At 42.0% G+C, this 20,962-nt stretch overlaps 1 protein-coding gene across 1 annotated transcript in view; it reads right to left on the reverse strand.

Annotated features, from left to right (window-relative positions):
* Positions 1-14,584: 14,584 nt before the first annotated feature.
* The window catches only part of LOC126418203 (prostaglandin reductase 1-like), a 111,913-nt gene continuing 105,535 nt past the window's right edge, over positions 14,585-20,962 (reverse strand). The window contains exon 4 of the mRNA XM_050085175.1: positions 14,585-15,161. Coding sequence (XP_049941132.1) covers positions 14,709-15,161 — 453 coding nt within the window. The 3' untranslated portion in view covers positions 14,585-14,708. The remainder of the gene's footprint in view (positions 15,162-20,962) is intronic.

Raw genomic sequence — 20,962 nt, forward strand, 5'->3', positions numbered from 1 at the left:
GCCCAGGGATCAGTGTTGGGACCACTCCTGTTCCTTATTTATATAAATGATATGCCCTCTAGTATTACGGGTAACTCTAAAATATTTCTCTTTGCTGATGACATTAGCTTGGTACTAAAGGATTTTGTGTGTAAAGTTGGCTCGGTTTCCAATAGTGCGGTTAGTGACTTAAGTTCATAGCTTGTAGAAAATAAACTAACGCTAAATCACAGTAAGTCTCAGTTTTTGTAATATCTAACACAATTCAACAAAACCTCTCGTTTAAGTTTCACAGAATGGGCATATGATTAGTGAAACTGACCAGTTCGGATTTCTAAGTGTTCAGATAGACAGTAAATTATCGTGGAAAGCCCACGTTCAGGATCTTGTTCAAAGTCTTAATGCTGCCATTGTTATTATTCTGACGGTATCTGAAGTGAGTGATGGTTCGATACGAAAATTAGTCTACTTTGCTTATTTTCATTCGCTTAAATCATATGGGATTACATTTTGGGGTAACTCTTCCCATTCTAAAAGAATATTTTTGGCTCAAAAACGCGTGGTTCGGACAATAAGTGATGTAAGTTCACGAACCTCTTGTCAACCCTTGTTCACGAGCCTGGGTATTTTAACACTGGCCTCTCATTGCATATATTCCTTACCGTCATTTCTTGTTAACAATATTAGCTCATTCCCAAGAATAAGGAGCTTTCACTCAGTTAATACACGGCAGAAATAAAACCTGCATTTGGATAGGACTTACTAAACTCTTGTGCGGAAAGATATGCAGTGTACTGCTGCATCCATTTTCAATACGTTACCACTACATTTCAAAATTGTTAACAGTAATCCACGCGCGTTCGAATGGACAATGAAGCGTTTCCTCATGGGTCACTCCTTGTATTCTGTCGGGGAGTTCCTTTGAAAATTAAGCTGATTCTTGTTGTATTGTTGATTTCGTTTACTTAAAATTATGACCTGACTCTTTTGAGGTTCATAAACATTTTATTTTTATCTGTTAATACTTTTATGTTGTAATTTCATGTACTGACACGTTCGATGACTTTGGAGATTTTCTCCTTATTTTGGTCCTACGGAACTTGACATATAAATAAAACAAAAAAATAAAATAAAATAAAAAGGTACGTGATATTGATTAAAATTATTGCCATTTATTAAAGTGGCGATGGCCGCACGAAAGTGCAAGACGTTACACGGTCTTGTTGAAATTCAGACTAGGAATGAACGTGTGCGCGTGTGAAGCAGTCAATAGGATGTATCACCGTGTAACGTGTCTGTGCTACTGTTAACGTTAACTTTGCGTTTACGGGAACAGAAGATTGTTTCCCCACAACAATAAATTTCATTCTCAATATCATGACATGGCCATTCTCGTGGGCTGACGGGGGATTAGATATTCGTGCTTGAATTTCACACCGCAATCCCAGTGTAGCAACAAGGATACCACCGATATCCAAGTGAATATCGTATTTAAGAGACCATAAGATTAGGACGTTCGCGCCATTAGCGCATCATGGATATTGTTGACGCTTACATTTCCTTACTTCACTGGTTTGATGCTGCCCGACACGAATTCCTTTCATCTCAGAGTAGCACTTGTGACCTACGACCTCAACTATTTGCTGGACGTATTTCAACCTCTGTCTTCCTCTACACTCTTTACCCTATACAGTTCCCTCTAGTAGCATGGAAGTCATTCCCTGATGTCTTAACAAATATCCTATCATCGCGTTCCTTCTCCTTGTCAGTGTTTCCCACTTATTCCTTTCCTTTCCGATTCTGCGCACAACCTCCTCGTTCCTTCCTGTATCAATCAACTTAATTTTAAACATTCGTCTGTAACACGGCATCTCAAATGCTTCACTACCATATATTCTCAGAAATTTCTTCCTCAAATTAAGGCCTATGTTTGAAAATAGTAGATTTATCTTAACCGGAATTCCCCTTTTCGTAGTGCTAGCTTGCATTTGATGTCAGCCTTACTCGGTCCGTCATTATTTATTTTGCTGCCTATGTAGTAGAGTTCCTTAACTTCATCTACTTCGTGAGCATCAATCCTGAGGTTAAGTTTCTCGCTGTTGTCATATCTACTACTTCTCATTGCTTTACTTTTCTTCATCCATATTCTGTAGTCATTAGACTGTTCATTCCATTCAGCATGTATGTAGTACGTGTTCAATTTCATGTTTACGGAATATGTAATAAAAATTTTGCCATAACATGGAAACCTGTGGTTTAAAACGCTAGATTCCTCCTTTCCGTTATGAGTTGTACTAATATAAATTTTATCTGATAAATAATTAATTTTTTCGCGCTATCCAATTATTTTATATTTCCCGTCGCAGAATCGACGAAGGTAGCGATAAAAGAGCAGGGATTATAGTACAGCCTGTCCTTGATCTGCAAGGAAGTTAAGTTACGCAAATCAAGCTTACCTGATTTAACAGAAAGGCAAAATAAGAAGAAAGTAAGATTTTTAATTCTTCTGTAAGGTGCAGGCACTTCTTCAGATTTCAGAAGAGGACTGCAGCCTGAACAAGATATAGACGGCTTCTTCCAACGTCCTTAAAAAGCCATTTGATCGACACAGCATCCATTTAAGGTGCGGAAACAGGTAGGCAGGTAGTCCAGCACACACAGTCTACCAGACCGCTAGTGCAGTGAGCACTACACAGGGGTGAGTAATCCGTTCTTGCAGTTTTCAGAATGCATTCAGCTCTCGATCCTGGGACTTGTGAGTTCGGTAGGTTGGCGAGGGCTACGGGAGCCTGTCAGAGTCGATGGTGGCTGCACCAAGACAGATGGCGTGCATGAGAAATTTTCATTGTTCTAACAAGCTACATCAGTACCAGCGGCTCCCTTTATCTGGTTACGTGGTCTGGTGTTGGCTCACGGTGTCCACGTACCACAGTTGTGGTCAGGCATCTCTCTCTGGCACACATGACGTCCGCTGGTCTGGGCGGCTTTCTCCAGGCGACAGCGTGGCGGCACGACAATGTGAGATGGCAGCCTGCTGTCTAGGCCCTCGAGTCCCACCTGGTACTGGTTAGTGAAGCATGCAGCACTGGGGGGCTAGAACCAGTGCCTTATATCTCCCCAAACTCAGAACCTCAGCACGCAAGTTAAGAGAGTTGAGGACAACAAGGCTGTCCAACGGATGGTGGAGTGTCTGCTAATTACGGTAGATGATTTGAATCCCCAGAAGGTGCTCGAAAGATGGATATAAGTGACGACCCAGTGACAGTTTGGCTGATTGGTGACAAAGGATGGAGCACTGATTGACATAATGCTGCTTGATGGGTCATTTTGAGAACCTCGCCACACATAAACATAGCATGTGTACAGCATTCTGCAAGTCTTCAGCTCTATGTCTTCAGAAAGTTAACTGAACCACTGCGTTCCAAATTCCGCTGCCGTCACAGTGACACTCAACAGTTCAAAGGGGGGCAGAACGTTACTGTACGGCATTGGCCCCTTAACTTTTACCTAGTCTGCAGTTATCGTGGATCTCTTGCCCAGGAGAAACTCCCAAGCCGCAGGAAAAAAAGGAAAAAAAAATAGAGGCGACTCCATTATATACGAAGGGTAAAAGGATGGAGCCGCAAAATTAGATACCAATATCCTTAACTTGGGTTTGCTGCAGAATCCTTGAATGTATTCGCAGTTCTAATATACCTTTTCCACCCTATTCTGGAGTGTTGCTGTGCGGTGTGAGTTACGCATGAAGTGGAACTGATGGATGACATCGAAAAAGTTCAAAGAAGAGCTGCTCGTTTTGTATTATCTTGAAATAGGGGAGATAGTGCAACAGACATGATATGTGAATTGCAGTGGCAATCATTAAAACAAAGGCGTTTTTCGTTGCGATGGGACCTCCTCATGAAACTGCAGATCACCAGTTTACTTCTCCGATTGCGAAAACATTCAATTGGCACCCACCTACATAGGGAGAAATGATCATCACGATAAAATAAGAGGAATCAGGGTTCGCACAGAAAAATGTAAGTGCTCGTTTTTCCCGGCCGCCGTTCGGGAGTGGAACGCTAGAGAGACAGCTCGAAGGAGGTTCATTAAACCTTTTGCCAGTCACTTAATTGTGAATAGCAGAGTAATTACGTAGATGTAGATGTACAATAAATATTCTTGACACTGACAAGCTGATGTCCTCGATTCAGCATGGTTTCAGAAACCATAACTCTTGTGAAACTCAGTTTCCCCTTTTCCCACATAATATACTGAGAACTATGGATGAAGGGCAACAGGCAGAGTCCATATCTCTGTATTTCCGGAAAGCATTTGACACGGTGCCACATTACAGGCTATAACGAAGGTAGGAGAATACGGAATAAGTTCGCAAATATGTGAGTCGTTCGAAGATTCCTTGATTAATAGAACCCAGTATGCTGTCCTCGACGGCGAGTGTAAATCAGAGACAGGGGTACCATTAGCAGTGCCACAGGGAAGTGTGATAGGACCGATGTTCTTTTCTATATACAAAAATGATTTGGCGGACAGAGTGAGCAGCATTCTGCGAGTGTTTGCTAAACGATGCTGTGGTGTACGGTAAGGTGTCGAAGTTGGGCGACTGCAGGAATATACAAGACGACGTAGACAAAGTTTCCAGTTGGTGTGATGAATGGCTATATGTAAGATGAGGATGAGTAGGAAGAACAAACCTGTAATGTTCAGATACAGTATTACTAGTGTCCAGTTGGAACATTCAAGTCGTTTAAATATCTGAGCGCAACGTTGCAAAGCTATATGAAATGGAACAAGTATGCGAGGCTTGTGGTGGGAAATGCGAATGGTCGACTTCAGTTTATTGGAAGAATTTTAGAAAAAGTGGTTTACTTGTAAAGGTGACGTCATATGGGACGCTGGTGCGACGTATTCTTGACTGCTGCTCTAGTGTTTGTGGTCCTTACCAGGTCGGTCTGAAGGAAGACATCGAAGCAATTCAGATGCGAGCAAAAAAAAAATCAAATGTGTGCGAAGTCCTAAGGGACCAAACTGCTTAAGGTCATCGGTCCCTAGACATACACACTACTTAAACTAACTTATGCTAAGAACAACACACACACCCATGCCCGAGGGAGGACTCGACACTGCGGAGGGAGGGGCCGCGCAGTCCGTGACATGACGCGTTAGACCGTGCGGCCTCTCCGCGCGGAAAGATGCGAGCTGCTAGATTTATTACAGGCAGGTTCGAGCAACACGTAAGGTATACGCAGATGGTCAAACGGGAATCCCTCGAGGGAAGGGGACATTTTTTTTCGAGAAACATCATTGAGAAAATGTAGAGAATCAGGATTTGAAGCTGACTGCCAAACAATTCTACTGGCGCCGACATACATTTCACGTAAGGACCAGGACGATCAGAAACGACAAATTGGGCTCATACTGAGGCCTACAGACAGTCGTTTTTCCCTCACTCTGTCTGCGAGTGGAACAGGGAAGGAAAGGACTAGTAGTTGTACAGGGAACCTTTAGCCACGCACCATACGGTAGCTTGCAGAGTGTCTATGTAGATGTAGATGTAGATGCACATTGTTCTGAAATCACACGAGCCGTCAGTTGATGTGAAAGCAATCTTTTTACAGACAGCGTTGTCGCTTGAAAAATGATTTGATTCTTTCTGTGTCGTGCAGCAGGAATGCTTGCAACTACTTGTCTAGCATAGATCCTTCTTAGCTTGTGTTCTCTGGTTGCTTCTGTCAGAACGAACTTCCGGTTTTGTAGGTTGCGGTGTCCGTGAAGGAATGGATATTCAAGAAATAGCATACGCAATACAGTGGATGGTCTCCTGGACGAGGAAGTGCGAATGCGGAGTGTGTGCACTCAGGCTGTCCGTGCATTGTTGATATCGGCAGTGAGTCCATGGTTGTGCTGGAAGGGGCGATGCGTGTTGTCCCCTGCCAGACCTGCCCTGTGGTCTCTGTTCTGTAATATGGTGCTGGGCAGAGATTCATAAGAAAGCCGATACTGGAACGACTACACGCAGAATACTGGACTGTAATATTGTGCCATACTGCTTGTGTGGGCTTGAAGTTTTGTGGACATTGTCCATTAAATGGTGATAACTGCCCCCCTCCCACCCCCACCCCCCACCACCGCAATTCTGTGTCTCTCCACTTACATTCTGTACTGGCGATAACCGAATAAGCGACAGTATTATTACTGGCAGAATGCCTGCAAGCATAGTAAGTCTGACTTATATTCAGCCGCAGCTCTGAGAGAGCAATTTGCATATTGATATTTTGGTTCGCCTGTGTTATTCGTTGAAGCAATGATTTTTTAAATTATTACTCGTGTCCTATGAAAGTTACTATAAGACTATGTATTTCAGGCCCAGCTGGTTTTGTAAGTGGGTTGTACTCTTCTTAATGGAACGTACTGAGTCGTTGCTGGCGAATTAGGCTAATATATTAACCTCAACAAATGTGGCTTGCATTAGCTCGTAATAAAGTTATGCTAAAGTTGTTGCATGATTGATTGTGGGTCTCGGTATTGCTGTCACATGTCAAATTTAAGCAAATTCAGTATGCTTGCTTTAGTGTAAAAGAAAAGAAAGAATACTTGTGACTCACTAGTTAAACTATCATGCCATTTAAACTGTTTCTCGAATTGAAAACTGCGTGGTCTCTGCTCTTTTCGACGTATGCGAAAGTACAGACACATCGCAGAATCCACAGCTGTGATGTATCTTGTGTAAATTGATGGTGGCGTGAGTGTGTGTGTGTGTGTATGTATGTGTGTGTGGGGAGGGGAAGAACAGGACAGGGAAGGAATTGATGATATCATCTGTATCGGGATTTTATGCGGAATCAGCAGTGATGAGTAAAAATGTGTTCCCGGCTTCTAGTCCCAGTCCGCTATACATTTTCAGTCATCGCTGCTGATCTCACGTAAAATCCCAATGTAGCTGATATCATCATTTCTTCACTTTTCTTCCCTTACTCTGCCCTCCACGTTCAATTTACACAATGAAAATTTCTTCTCAAATCATAAATTTCGAGTTCCATTTATCAAGTATTTTCAGAAATGTTGAAAGCCTCACCTTGTCAGTTGATCATGTACATTGTTTTGTGTGAAAGTGAAGCTACCTGAGAATTCAATACTTCATCTTTAATAGTTTTAATCAGCTATATTTAATGTCATGTGTGGTTAGACACTAATTTACATAAGAAAGATTTCTTGTCAGGTCATAAATTTCAGTTTCGTTTACTAAGCATTTTCAGAACTGCTTAAAATCTCACCTTGGTCAGTTGATCATGTATGTTGTTTTGTGTGTCAATGAAACTGTCTTAGAATATAAGACTGCGTCTTTAAACGTATCAGTATGGTATACTTGATTTCATGTGTGTTTACGTACTAACTTGGCCAGCGGACATGGTTAGAAATTATTGTTTCCAAAAGATAGTTATTTTTTACTGAGTTCAGCTCAAAATTGTTTTCTCACTTGCTCCCAACCATTTCAGTGGTAGCAGAGTGTACTGGTATTATGTTGGCAGTGTGTTCTGGTCCAGTGTCGTAATACAGAAGATTTTAATGGTGTTGAAGAGGTGGGATTCGCGGAACAACTACATAAATATGGGATGGATAACCTTAAGTCAGGGATAGAAGAAAGGGTGCTAGAGTCGGTTATTGCAAATACAGTTAAAGTGAGAGTGGGTACAATAAACGAATTACCAATACTTGGCGTTCTTAGAATTTTTTCAGAAATAGATCACTTCCCCAAACAATATTTTAGAGATGAAGAGGATAGTGCGCCATGCTCTATTTTAGAGAAATATAATTAACGTTATTGACAGGCTAAAATAGCTTTTCACAACTTTCAATTTAGACTACTTTAGATTCTGTTACGCTGGGAAATACAGTGTTTGTTCTTTCTACGGCATTACAGTAGGAAAATGAGAAATAAAGGCTGAGAATGTTTGTAACACCATACCTGCTTGCCAAGCATTTCCACCACAGACCTAAAATACATAAAAGAAGAACATTCAGCTCAAGAGGGTAAGAAACGCCAAAAAGTGTAATGAATAGCATTTGACTCCAAATTTCATTTATGAACAGTTTAGTAGGAATTCTCAAACAGCGCAAAATGTGATCGAGCACAGAGATCTTGGTTGAATAATGAAATTACGCAACAGTATTTAAAACAACTCTAACTAAACAATCACCTATACAATTCACACTTCCAAATGGGTCTGAACAATCCTACAGTCCTATGGAACATGTTATACTGAGAGGACACAGAGCTAAGAAAATAGCAGAAAATACAAGCTAAATTAAAGCTGTTTATTAGGGAAAAACACAGAAATAGTCTCTCTCTCTATCTCTCTCTCTCTATCTCTCACGCTCTCTCTCTCTCTCTCTCTGTCTCTCTCTCTCTCTGTCTCTCTCTCTCTCTCGCACACACACACACACAAAAACACACACACACACACACATACACACACACACACACTTGCACTTACAGAAAGTCGCCCAATTCAGGCTTCCAACACACATTTTCCCCGAGTAATGAATCTCACTTACAAGCAGTTCAGTGAAGCGAAATATAATAGCAGTTTGGAACTTCCAGCAGATTAAAACTGTGTGCCGGTCAAGACTCGGACTCGGGGGCTTTGCCTTTCCTAGGCTTCGCCGACTCAGTTACCAAAATTGGGTGCAAGTACTCTACCTACTGAGCTACCCGAAGGCAAAGGTCCCGAATCCGGCACACAGTTAATCTGCCAGAAAGTTTCATATTAGCGCACACTCAACTGCAGAAAATATCATTGTGTAAAGATCCCCAAAGTTGTGGCTAAGCCATGTCTCCGCAATATGCTTTCTTCCAGGAGTGCTAGTTTCGCAAGGTTCGCAGGAGGGCTTCTGTGAAGTTTGGAAGGTAGGAGACGAGGCACAGGCGGAATTGAAGCTCTGAGGACCAGTCGTGAGTCGTGCTTTGGTAGCTTAGATGGAAGAGCACTTGCGTGCAAAAGACAACGTCCTGCGTTCGAGTCTCGGTCCCGCACAAAGATTTAGTCTACCAGGAAGTTTCATGTCAGCGCACACTCCGCTGCAGAGTGAAAATTTCATCCTGGGTAACTACAGTAGTTTAAAAGAAAAAAAGTCGTTTTGGATGCTGTACATCAAGTCCTTTTTTTATTTGACTTGAGGATCCGCACGCATTTCACCTTATTTACACAATTCTCTGTGGATGTTACGTCAGCTTCTAAATCATTATCTGTAAGGCAAACAGCTTTCTCTTATGAGGCAAACCTGTCCAGAGCTTGCAGTATTCATTGTAGTTATTATTTTCGTTGTGTAGCAGTCAAACTGACATTTTCTGCGTCTTTACATGCTGCAGTGTCTAAATTTTGAGCCAGGTTCATTCTAAGTATAGCATCAGATCACGATGCAAGCCCCTGCCGGACAACGGGACGACTAGGTTCCGCCAGCTGCAGCTATGGGTTCGAGACTGGGTCGGGCCAGCCTCCTCGTGCACTTTATGTCTCCTTGCAGGTCTTGGTGCCAAAGTGCCGCTGACCTTCCATCTGATCCTGCTACAGAGCAACAGTTCATCTCCCACGCATGACAGTCTGCACCGGTATGTGCAGTCGACGTGTGCGGGACCTGACTTACCGTCTGCTGCCGTTCCGCAGCAGAACAGATTCGCAGAAGGAGAGGGAACGTGTCGCCATGGCCTGTTGTCAGACCAACGACCGCTTCCTGTCCTGAGGCCAGTAGCACATAACACCAATGCGTACACGTCCCTGGCTGCCCACAAGCACCCATCCGTGAACCACCGACTCGGTCAGGGGCTTGTTGACCTAGCAGTATTAATGTTGTAATGTACATCTGTGGTTCAATAAAACATATCTCTGTCAACAACATATGTCAGGATCCCCCCAACGCATCCCTCTGTGCATTAACATTTGTCGCTCTTCAGTGGTGTCTCCAGAGGGATCTTCAAGTCTGTCACCAAGCCATTTGGAGACAGACAACGCTTACAATCTCCATCAATGAACTAGAAAGATGACTGAACTACTGCAGCTGTGCAGTTTCATCGACTCGTGCTAGGGCGGGTGCAATCCATTTGTTTTGTTTCCGTTTGAGTGCAAGATCATGGCAAATCAGTAGTTTTTGCCTGGCGCTGATGTTGTGCTTGTAGATTCAGTATGTGTCAGGTGAACGCAGACAGTATTTTTGAGATAGCGTAAATATGAGTGTTAATTTTCACTCATTTGATATGGGCACTATTGGTGTCATGACCAAGAGGTGTAGCTCGCTGTCTGGTAGCATACAAGTTGTTAACCATTAGTAGTGATTCAGGAGGTGAAGCTAAGTTTATTCGTTGTTTCGATCTGTGGACCTAATTATGAGCAGCCATTCAGGGGTTGTAGTTAACTTACAGTGAGAAATACCATGTGAAATTTAAAATTTTCCCGGCGATGTTCGAAGAGATTTGGAGACTGAGAGAGAGTTCCCTTCAAACTTCGTCAGCTTCGATGGATCATCTTAAGATGACCGCCAGGCGTCCAGTCGAAATATCGTGGAGTGAAGTTTACGACGACCAGGTGCAACAGCGAAATCTATTCGAGTAAGAAATACTATGTTACCTTTGTGGTGAAGTCTTTTCTTAACTTGATTTTGTTTTGTGCAGAGCAAAGAGTATGTGTAGGTGTTCAAGCATGTAAGGTAGTAGGAACTGTTGGAATAGTGGCATGTTTGTTTCTTTCCTGTTCTGTTTGCGTAATTAATAAGAGGTAGTCATGTCCTGACCAGTACCACAGGGAGCGCCGTTCTCGATACCAGAATAGGTTACCGCAGAAGGGGGATTGAGAATTTTGAGAGACGAAGTAGATAAGATGCAACGGGACCATCCAAAGATGTCAAAGAGATGGGATGCGATTCAGGCTGAGGGGAAGGAAATAGTTTATCGAAAATTTAGGCATATAGACAGAAGTTGTCGAGAGAGCACAGTTAATGGATTATCGATAACGATTGGGAGGTCAAGGATATGTGGATTACGCAGAGGATGGAAAGGAGGGAATGACAAGAAGTAGAGTGTACCGAGAAAGCGGAAGCTGAGAAGGGGAAGAGTAGGCTTATGTATTGTTTGCTTGTTCCTGCATAACGTCCGACTTCTGTTAGTGTAGTTAAATCGATCCTGGATGGATGGTCTTTTCAGTGGGAAGACTGAGGTATTTGTAGATGGTGTCTTGAAACGAGTTCCTGAGGATTTACGCAAGACGCACAACAATCACATTGTAGAGGTTAAGAGTGGAATTGTAGAGTTTAATGTAGTGGGAATGAGTATGGGTTGTTGTGAAGTGAAGTTTGAAAGGTAGGAGACGAGGTAATGGCAGAAATAAAGCTGTGAGGATAGGACGTGAGTCGTGCTTGGGTAGCTCAAATGGTAGAGCACTTGCCAGCGAAAGGCAAAGGTCCCGAGTTCGAGGCTCGGTCCGGCACACACTTTTAATCCACCAGGAAGTTTCATATCAGCGTACACTCCGCTGCAGAGTCAGAGCCTCATTCTGGTGAAAAAAGGTATTTTCCAATTTTCGTTTATTTTATATTTCAGTAAACTGTTAAAGTAACAGTGATTTTAGATAGCATACGAGAATGAGAATTTAATGATAGGTTAAATTCAGTAAGGAACACTTCTGAAGATACAGCTTAGAACCTTCAGTACAATAAACAAACAATTCGTGCAAAGCACTAATTATCAACATTATATACATTTCTTGCTGGTTTTGCATAGTTCTTAATAGCTGATACTATTTCTTGCTGAAGGGACCTTGACATGCACGTATTATGTTGTTCTATTACATATTTGAGTGACGAATGAATGTTGCAATGATATTGTAAAAATGTTGCTTCATTATTGGTTGTTCTTTCCTATGCCTTGGGATTTACACTTTTCTGACTTAAAGGGTTTATCTCCCTTCTCTTTGTGTTCCAAAATTTTGCTTTACTGTGGAAAAAGACTTAATGGAGAAATGGAAGATTACTGTGTCTTTAGTCTGATTAGAATTACGTTCAGTGTAGCTGAAGATAACATGGCGAACACAGTAATTCTGATTGTTTGAAGTGCAAAATGTCCCACAGTTGTAAGCAAACTGAGAAGCGCAAAAGGACATGTGTTCATCAATCATTTTTCGACAGAAATAAGTGTTCCAGTGAAATAACATATTTTTATTTCAGTGTTGTCTTCTAAATGTTTTACGTCTCCAGTCTTCAAAGCAGTAATGAGGTATTTTTAGAATGGACTATGTCGTATTTTTCGAGCATAGATCGATGGTTAACTGCTACTGTGTTCAATCAAATCGATAGCAGACTGTAAAAGTCTTAATGGGACCTAGAATAAACTAAAAAATTAATATTATTTGATACAAACAATTATCTGTTCCCTCGTTTCCTAATGTTGCGCACAAGTTCCCTCGACATTAATTTTTGTTTTGTGCGAAGTTAATACTTTGTTGGGTCGCTCCAGTCTATGATTCCCACCAAGAAACAGTCAGATTTCTGAAAGCAATATTGGCTGTCGCCTTAGACACAATCTGAAATTCCATACTAACGTCATCTACTGTTTCTTCGTATCATTCATTAATATACTTTAAACGTAATATATAAAATATTAATAACATCCCAGGGTTACTGATAATTTAGTAGAAGGAGGAGTTGTTTATATACTTCTAACCTCGTCTCTTGTTCTGCTTGTTCTTAACTCGGCATACAAGGAACACAGGATCTGAAGGTTACTATATTCCCAAGCTTGTTGCTATCATGTGAAATAGGAAATCTTCAGCGGGAAAATCTGGAGCACAAGAATGTAAATACCATTTCACAAATTTGTTGTAACTTCAAGAACGAATTGTTGTTGTTTGAAGTAACTAGAAAATAAGCCCGCCCACCCCCACCGGCTTTGCGCCCGGTCTAACGCGCTGCTTCCCTGGCGGGAAGGCGTGCCGGCCCCTGGCACGAATCCGCCCGGCGAATTAGTGTCGAGTGTCGAGGTCCGGTGTGCCGGACAGTCTGTGGATGGTTTTTAAGGCGGTTTTCCATATACCTCGGCGAATGCGGGTTGATTCCCCTTATATACAATATGTCGGCGATTGCTGCACAAACACTGTCTCCACGTACTCGTACACCATAAGTACTCTACCACGCAAAAATTTGGGGCTACACTCGTCTGGTATGAGTCTATCTGGGAGGATCCAGTGGGGGCCGAACCGCACACTGATCGTGGGTTCGTTGTGGGGCGGCGTTGGTATGAGTGGACCGCTGTAGCCTGTCGTGGGGTTGTGTACCACTGAGGGCTACGGTGGAGACGAAGCCTCTCCGTCGTTTCTAGGTCCGTGGTTCAATACACAATACACAGTACACCTAGAAAGTATATTTCAATACAGGATATGTTCCCACTTTATATTAAAGCAGTAACAACAGTGTCATGATATTTTTATTTGTTTAGATGTGGTTCAATCGTAGTATAGTTTCAGGTTCAAGCAGAACTGGTGATTCTGCTTCGGGCTCAGTGTCTTCCCTACTGACTTACTTGTGCTTTCTTAGCATACTGTGGATCCCTCTGGATGTACAGGTGGTTTCGACTTCCAGCGTGGAAATGTGAGCAAAGTGAAACCATCTCTTGATCATAATGTGTTCTTCAGACATTGGTGATGTAATACATCTACATCTACATCGGCATGGATACTCTGCAAATCACATGTAACTGCGTGGCAGAGTGTTCATCGAACCACCTTAACAATTCTCTATTATTCCAATCTCGTATAGCGCGAGGAAAGAATGAACACCTATATCTTTCAGTACGAGCTCTCATTTTCCTTATTTTATGGTGGTGATCGTTCCTCCATTATATGGTCGTTGTCAAAAAAATATTTTCGCATTCGGGGGAGAAATTTGGTGATTGGAATTTCGTGAGAAGATTCCGTCGCAACGAAAAACGCCTTTCTTTTAGTGATGCCCAGCCCAAATCCTGTGTCATATCTGTGACACTCTCTCCCATATTTAGCGATAAAACAAAACGCGCTGCCTTTCTTTGAACTTTTTCGATGAACTCTGTCAGTCCTGTCTGGTGGGGGTCCCACATCGTGCAGCAGTATTCTAAAAGAAGACGGACAAGCGTAGTGTAGGCAGTCTTCTTAGAAGGTCTGTTGTATTTTCTAAGTGTCCAGCCAATAAAACGCAGCCTTTGGTTAGCCTTCCCCACAACATTTTCTAGGTGTTCTTTCCAATTTAATTTGTTCATAATTGTAATACCTATGTATTTAGTTGAATTTACGGGTTTTAGATTAGACTGATTTATCGTGTAACCGAAGTTTATCGAGTTCCTTCTAGCACTCATGTGATTGACCTCACACTATTCGTTGATATGGTGCAATAGTAATGTATCAGAAATAGATGGTCGCTGAATGTGATGGCTACTTGACGAATTTGATGAAATAATAAGCACCAGTGTCACCATTGTAGTTGGCTAGCTCATAGGAGGATAATATACGTAAAAATTATTGTTTATGGAGTGAAGGCCTACACAATCATTATACAGAAACAACATTTTATTGCTAAGACAACGAAACATGTTCGGCAAATGCTATTCTTTGTACTGATGATTTAACATGTACTATTTTACCTCGTTGAATCACCAGAATCCTTCATATCTTCAGTGGAGCGAGGAGCATTTATCACGCGTGAAAATCAACTCACACTTTGACAATCGCTTTGCCCAAGTTCTCACCCCTGAGCATGCCAATGAAAGCTTTCGGCGTGTTCTGGAAGCCTTCCGTGACGGTCTCCTTGTACTTGAGTTTGCCCTCTTTGATCCACTGCGCCATCTCCTTGAACGCCTGGTCCCAGCTGTCCAACCAGCGCCCCACGAAGAACCCCTCCATCTTGAGCTCCTTTCCCACCATGTACATCTGTATGACGGGCGCCAGCGGCACCTTCGACTCGTTGTAGGACGAGATGCAGCCGCACACGGAGATGCGGCCGCGGTGCTTCATGTTGGCGATCACCGCACTGCTCTGCTCCCCTCCCACGTTGTCGAAGTAGACGTCCGCGCCATCTGGGACAGCCTCCTTCAAAGCCTTCTCAACGTTCACCGTCTTGTAGTTGATGGCGTGGTCGAAACCTAACTCCTCCTTCAGCCACTTAACCTGTGAATGTACAGAGAAAAATTACGTATTCACGTCCCACGCTCATGTGGCACACTGACGCCACCTGGAAAGAACAAAATATTTGACATTAAAAACACAACCTTTTATAGGTAATGACAGTGACAGAATAGAAAGAACGAAGATTGTAACGCCGGAAATGCATATCCTCCTATTTCCATCTATTGTACTATTATTTTTTTCCTTGTTTTGTTACCTCAAGATATGACATTTCTGTCTCTTCATATATTGTAATTGTTTTACTGTTTGTATATATATATTTATGCGCTTATGTCGATGTATAATTGGTTTGTTTCGTAAATATTATTTGTATTTTTACGCTGGGTCTTGCCTAGGGAAAACTGCTATCGAACGATTACATCGATGGGTCGTGTGAAGAATCAAAGTGTGTAGGATCTTTGGTAGTGTTAACTCGGTCGCGTGGTGCGCGGGCAGAGGAGGTCTGGCTGGAGTAGCGAGTGGAGCAGGTGTGTTGTGTGTAGCTCCCGCGAGTTGCCGCGCTTTCGGGGTTTGGCAGCATGTAATGGCGCTCGACTTGCGATGATAGTTTCTGACATGGTGTCGCGGACGGGAAGCATTAGCTGGCGCACATCAAGAGCCCGTTTCGTCTGGTGACCGTGTCGAGAAGAAGGCGCGCCAACATCCAGCTTCTGCAACAGCGACGCCCGACAATGAGTGACTGTCGCCACATCCTCGATCGACGGCTTCAAACCTTCAATCAACCAACAAGGAAGACTGGAAGCACGTAAAGATTTAGAACTGTATGGCAGACCTCAGCTTTTCAAACTTTTAAAATTGTTGCATCACAAAATTACAGCTACTTAGCATGAACCTTTGTTGCTCATTGTCCCAAGTGCATTACCAAGCAGGGTCCCTTCCTTTTCCGAAATGAACCCGAGTGTCGTTGAAATTCAAACGCCAGCATTAAAATAATATAATTCAATTTCACTGCTTTAATCTCAAAGTTCAGTTTAAGTATTCATAGCTGGCTACAATATTTAGATTACGCAAGCACAAATTAAGAGTGCGAGTTTTGTTACCGTATTTTAGCTTACCTGTGACTGCAGCTCAGCTTGGTACGTACTAAATTTTACTATTGTTAATTGTTCAGAATCATATAATTCAAGTTCAAAGCTAAATCTCTTATTTCTAAATTGCGTAGATTCAAGTAGCTTTTGAAATGATTGTTGAGGTACTCCAAGACTAACCGTATTTTACTGAATTTCGATGTGCTTAAGAAAGAAAGCTTCTTATTAATTTCAGTCACTAAATTAACTTTCAGTTTTCCGGTTTTATTAATTCTTTTGCTAAATTAAGTCAGAGTGCAGCGAAAGTTATTACTTCTGACAAACTTTCAGTTTTCACACTACACGTGTCAACCTTCAGTTGCCACACTTCTAGTGCTAATTATATGTGTAATTACCTTTCTTTTTCAGTTACTATAGTAATTGTCCTTAGGACTGGCGACCGTAATTTCCCCCAAATCTCAAATATCTAATTACCGCTAGTTAATTGTTAACGTAACGGCCGCACATTTACTTTCTTCATTAACTTTACCCCTTTTCAAAATTAATTTCCACCAGTTTCATTTGCATTTTTCCTTTCATTTAGATGTAACCCTTTCCTCCCTCTTTACCGACAGATTAACTTCGGTGACGATCGCTTTCCCAAATTTCCATTAGGTACATGCGGTTTAATTCTTCACTGTCATTAAGGTCGATAAGTGAGGGGGAGGTTACAAGATGAAATAGAAAAAGGTGAAATAATATCATGTGTTATTACTGATAGCTCAGTATACGTGAAGGAAGTGTGTTAGGACTGCTGTTGTTCACTATGTACACAAATGATTTGGCGGACTTTGTGGGCAGAAATCTACCCGTGTTTGCTGATCATGCTGTGGTGTAAGGTAGGTGTCGAAGTTGAGAGGCAGGAAGAAGTTGCAAGATGACTCAGACAAAATTCTCAGTTGGTGTGATGAATGACAGCTAGCTCTAGGTGTAGAAAAATGCAAGTTAATTTGGATGAGTAGGAATAACAAACCTGTAATGTTGGGATACAGTATCGCTAGTGTCATGCTTGACACAGTCAAGTCGTGTAGATATCCAGGTGTAAAGTCGCAAGACGATATGAAATGGAACGAGCGTATCAGAAATGTGACAGAGAAGGCGGATCGTCGACTTAGGTTTATTGGGAGAATTTTAGGAATGAGTGGCTCACCTGTAAAGGAGACCGAATATAGGACGCTAGTGCGACCTATTCTCGTATACTGCTCGACGCTTTGGGATCTGTAACAGATCTAATTGAAGAAAGACGTTGATGCAATTCAGAGGCGGGCTGCTAGATTTGTTACCAATAGGTTAGAGCAACACGTAAGTGTTAGAAGATGCTTTGGGAACTCAAATGGAAATCCCTGGCGCGAAGGCGACGTTCCTTTCGAGAAACACTGTTGAGAAAATTTAGAGTACCGGCATTTGAAGCTGACTGCCAAACTGTTCTACTCCCGTCATCATATATTGTGTGTAAGAACCATGAACGTCAGATAAGAGGCATATAGACAGTCGTTTCTCTCTCGTCCTACTTGCGAGTGGAACAGGAAATGGAAGGACTAGCAGTGGTACAGGGCATCCGACGACACGCATTTTGCGGTGGCGTGCGGAATATCTACGTAGATATGGAGGTAGATGTAGAAGTGCACCTTTTCCTCTGTTATTTTCATAGAAACAATTTATCTCCTCCTCTTAAGGAGGACACTGAAAACAGTAGAAAAAAATTTTATGTACGTACTAACATCACTAGGCGGTGATATAAAGTTTTACTGAACGTGTCAAGGACCGAGGAAGCGAATGCTACCAACATGTATGATGTCTAGATGGCTTTATCTTACAAGACCCGAACTACTAACAATAGAACACGCAGTGCTCTGAAGTCGAATACCAGCAGAGCTCATCGCCATTGGTTCATTACCTTCATGAAGGACCAGTAGGTTCCACTCGTTTCTTGTATAAATCCTACATCAAACAAACGTGCGCCTATTTAGCTGAGTGGTCAGCGCACCTGACAGCCCTGCAGTGGGCTCGAGTTCGATTCCCGACCGTGCCGAAGATTTTCTCCACTCGCGGACTGGGTATTAGGTTTTCGTCCTCATCATTTCATATACGATCATTTAGTCTTAAACCAAACTAATGTGTAGCAGTCACTTTTCTAACCAACAACATTGCCCTTCAGAAACAATGTTTGTACTGAAGAGACTATCCGAGTACAGCTTAAATTACACCAGTACATCTGTCCTACATTCCAAGGTACTTGGAAGATTGGCTGTACACCTCAATGCCTAATTCTTCTGATTGAAAGGAGTGGGGATAAATGTCATGAAGCATAAAAAACAGAAGGGAAATAGAAAAGAGAAAATTTTATCCGTTGAGAATGAATGATCCATTCTCAAAAGGAAAAAAAAAAAAAAAATGGCTGTCTCATGCCATTTTTCCATGATACCATTTCTTTGAGCAGTAGAAAACTTCCATTTTTGCAGCGGACCTACGGTGAAGCTTCGAAAGAGAGATGGTGATGCTGCGAGAATTGAAGCTGTGATTACAAGTCATTAGTTAAGTCTAGATAGTTCAGTCTGTAACAAGTTTTGCTGCAGAAAAATTTTATGCTCAAGTCGGGGTCAGGCACATTATTTTAATACGCCACGAAGTTTCGAAACAATAGCGCTCATACTCCTGCAAAGTGAAAATTCAGTTAGCTCGCCGGCCGCTGTGACCGAGCAGTTCCAGGTGCTTCAGTCCGGAACTGCGATGCTGCTACGGTCGCATGATCGAATCCTGCCTCGGGCATGGATGTGTGTGATGTCCTTAGGTTAGGTTTAAGTATTTCTACGTCGAGGGGACTGATGACCTCAGATGTTAAGTCCCATAATGCTTATAGATATTTGAACCATTTTCAGTTGGTTCTGTATTATTGAAAGTGGTTATAATAAAATTTTGCTACTTGTGACGACACCTAGGGGTTACTGCTACTGAGGTTGGTCTTCTAAACAGCGTCCATACGACCAAACCAGTTGCTTGTTTACCTGTCTTTGCTCTTACGTTAGGTACTTGGTCTACGCAGCGCTCTGTTTAGAAGAAAGGTTCGTAATCTGTAACTATGATCCTACAGTCAAATAGTATGTACATTGGCTAGAATTGTTAGTTAATAAAATACACAGAACTACTAAGTAAAAGTTCAATGTATCATATAATGACAATGGTTCTATTATATCTATAATTGATGTAGACGACAGAGAATAACGTAGAATCTTGCTGGCCACGCAGTTTGAAACGGTAGGCTTAAAATTTGGTTTTCTCAAAATGCTGTACGAAGTAACCGAGTGTCTTCACGAGCAATATGAGATGGAACTCCGTACATCAAAACAGTTGAGACCAAAGCACCGGTGTCCTGTAGCGCAGGAATCACATGTTGGCGAGACAGATGAAAGGAATGTGCGCCGTTCACGCTGCATGTCCTTGGGATCTGAGTTCCTCAAAGAAGAGTGGAGCAATCACGAACCGATGCATGAAGCCACAGCAAACAACGACACTTTCGCTGTGCAGGAGAAAATTATGCACTGTAGCTTCGCATTATAAGAGTACTGAAGGGCGATCTGCTTTGTTTGTTAAAATCATTGAATCGCCAAGATCGCACAAAATATTTTTTTATTAAAGACAATCGGTTTCAACAGTCTTAGCTGTCATCTTCAGGTCTTAAACTTCTTTTTGTAATAAAACATGTTCATTTTGCGCTGACCTCTTGCGCAAGATGTCAAATAGATAAAAGTTAGCACATTATAGAAGTTTATCATAGCTAAAATATTTAAAACCACACAACGTATTGTTGAAATGGCCATGTCCACATACATTTTGCTCTGTAACAAGCATCTGTGAACAATATGTATGTGGACATGGTGTTTTGGACAAGTTGCTGTGTGTTTTCAAATATTTTAGCGATGACAGACGTTTATAATGTGCTGAGTTTTATCCACTTGACGTCTTGTGCATGAGGTGAGCGTAAAATGAGCATATTTTACTACAAAAAGAATGTTTAAGACCTGAAGATTACAGCTAAGACGGTCGAAAACTGTTGTCTTGAATAAAAAAAATATTCAGTGCGATTTTGGCTTTTTAAAGGTTTTTAACAACTTCCTGAACGTTCGTTGGTGGGTTTCAACCCCAGATGCAACAACTGTGAGCGTTCATTGTCACAGCGAGCGTAAAGTGTGCTTCATCAGGTCACAAAACATTTCAAGGCGATGTGTCGATAACTTCAATCTACGTAATAAACGTAAGAGCAAAGTCTACTCGAATGTCTGCGTTACGTGGTATAAGTTGGGGAGTATTGTGAAGTTCGTACAGATACCATTTCACAATTTCTCGCAACAGTTTCTCGAACCGTAGGTCACGGAATGTTCAGCTTTCTCATGAATGGTAACAGTGTATTCTTTAACAACTTGAGGAACAATTGGCCATCGGCATCTCACAGAAGCTGTGACCTGAATGCCAGTTAATTAGAACTTACGAATCATGTTCTTCAGCTCCGGTGCAGAAAGAGGACCTCTCCGTATTCCTTTAATGCGTCGGTGCTGCGAAAGATCGGCAGCTCTCTTGCTGTTGTTTTGATAAAACAGCTTTAAGAGTAAAGCGGTGACAACTTTACTTCTAAGGATCTCGCTTTGTCTGCCTACCCCAGCAACCATAATGACGGTCAAAAGCCTGAAAATTGTCAGAGGAAAGGACCGAAGCCGGTTT

Source organism: Schistocerca serialis, chromosome 1 (assembly GCF_023864345.2).
Source record: "Schistocerca serialis cubense isolate TAMUIC-IGC-003099 chromosome 1, iqSchSeri2.2, whole genome shotgun sequence".
Taxonomy (NCBI): Eukaryota; Metazoa; Arthropoda; class Insecta; order Orthoptera; family Acrididae; genus Schistocerca; species Schistocerca serialis.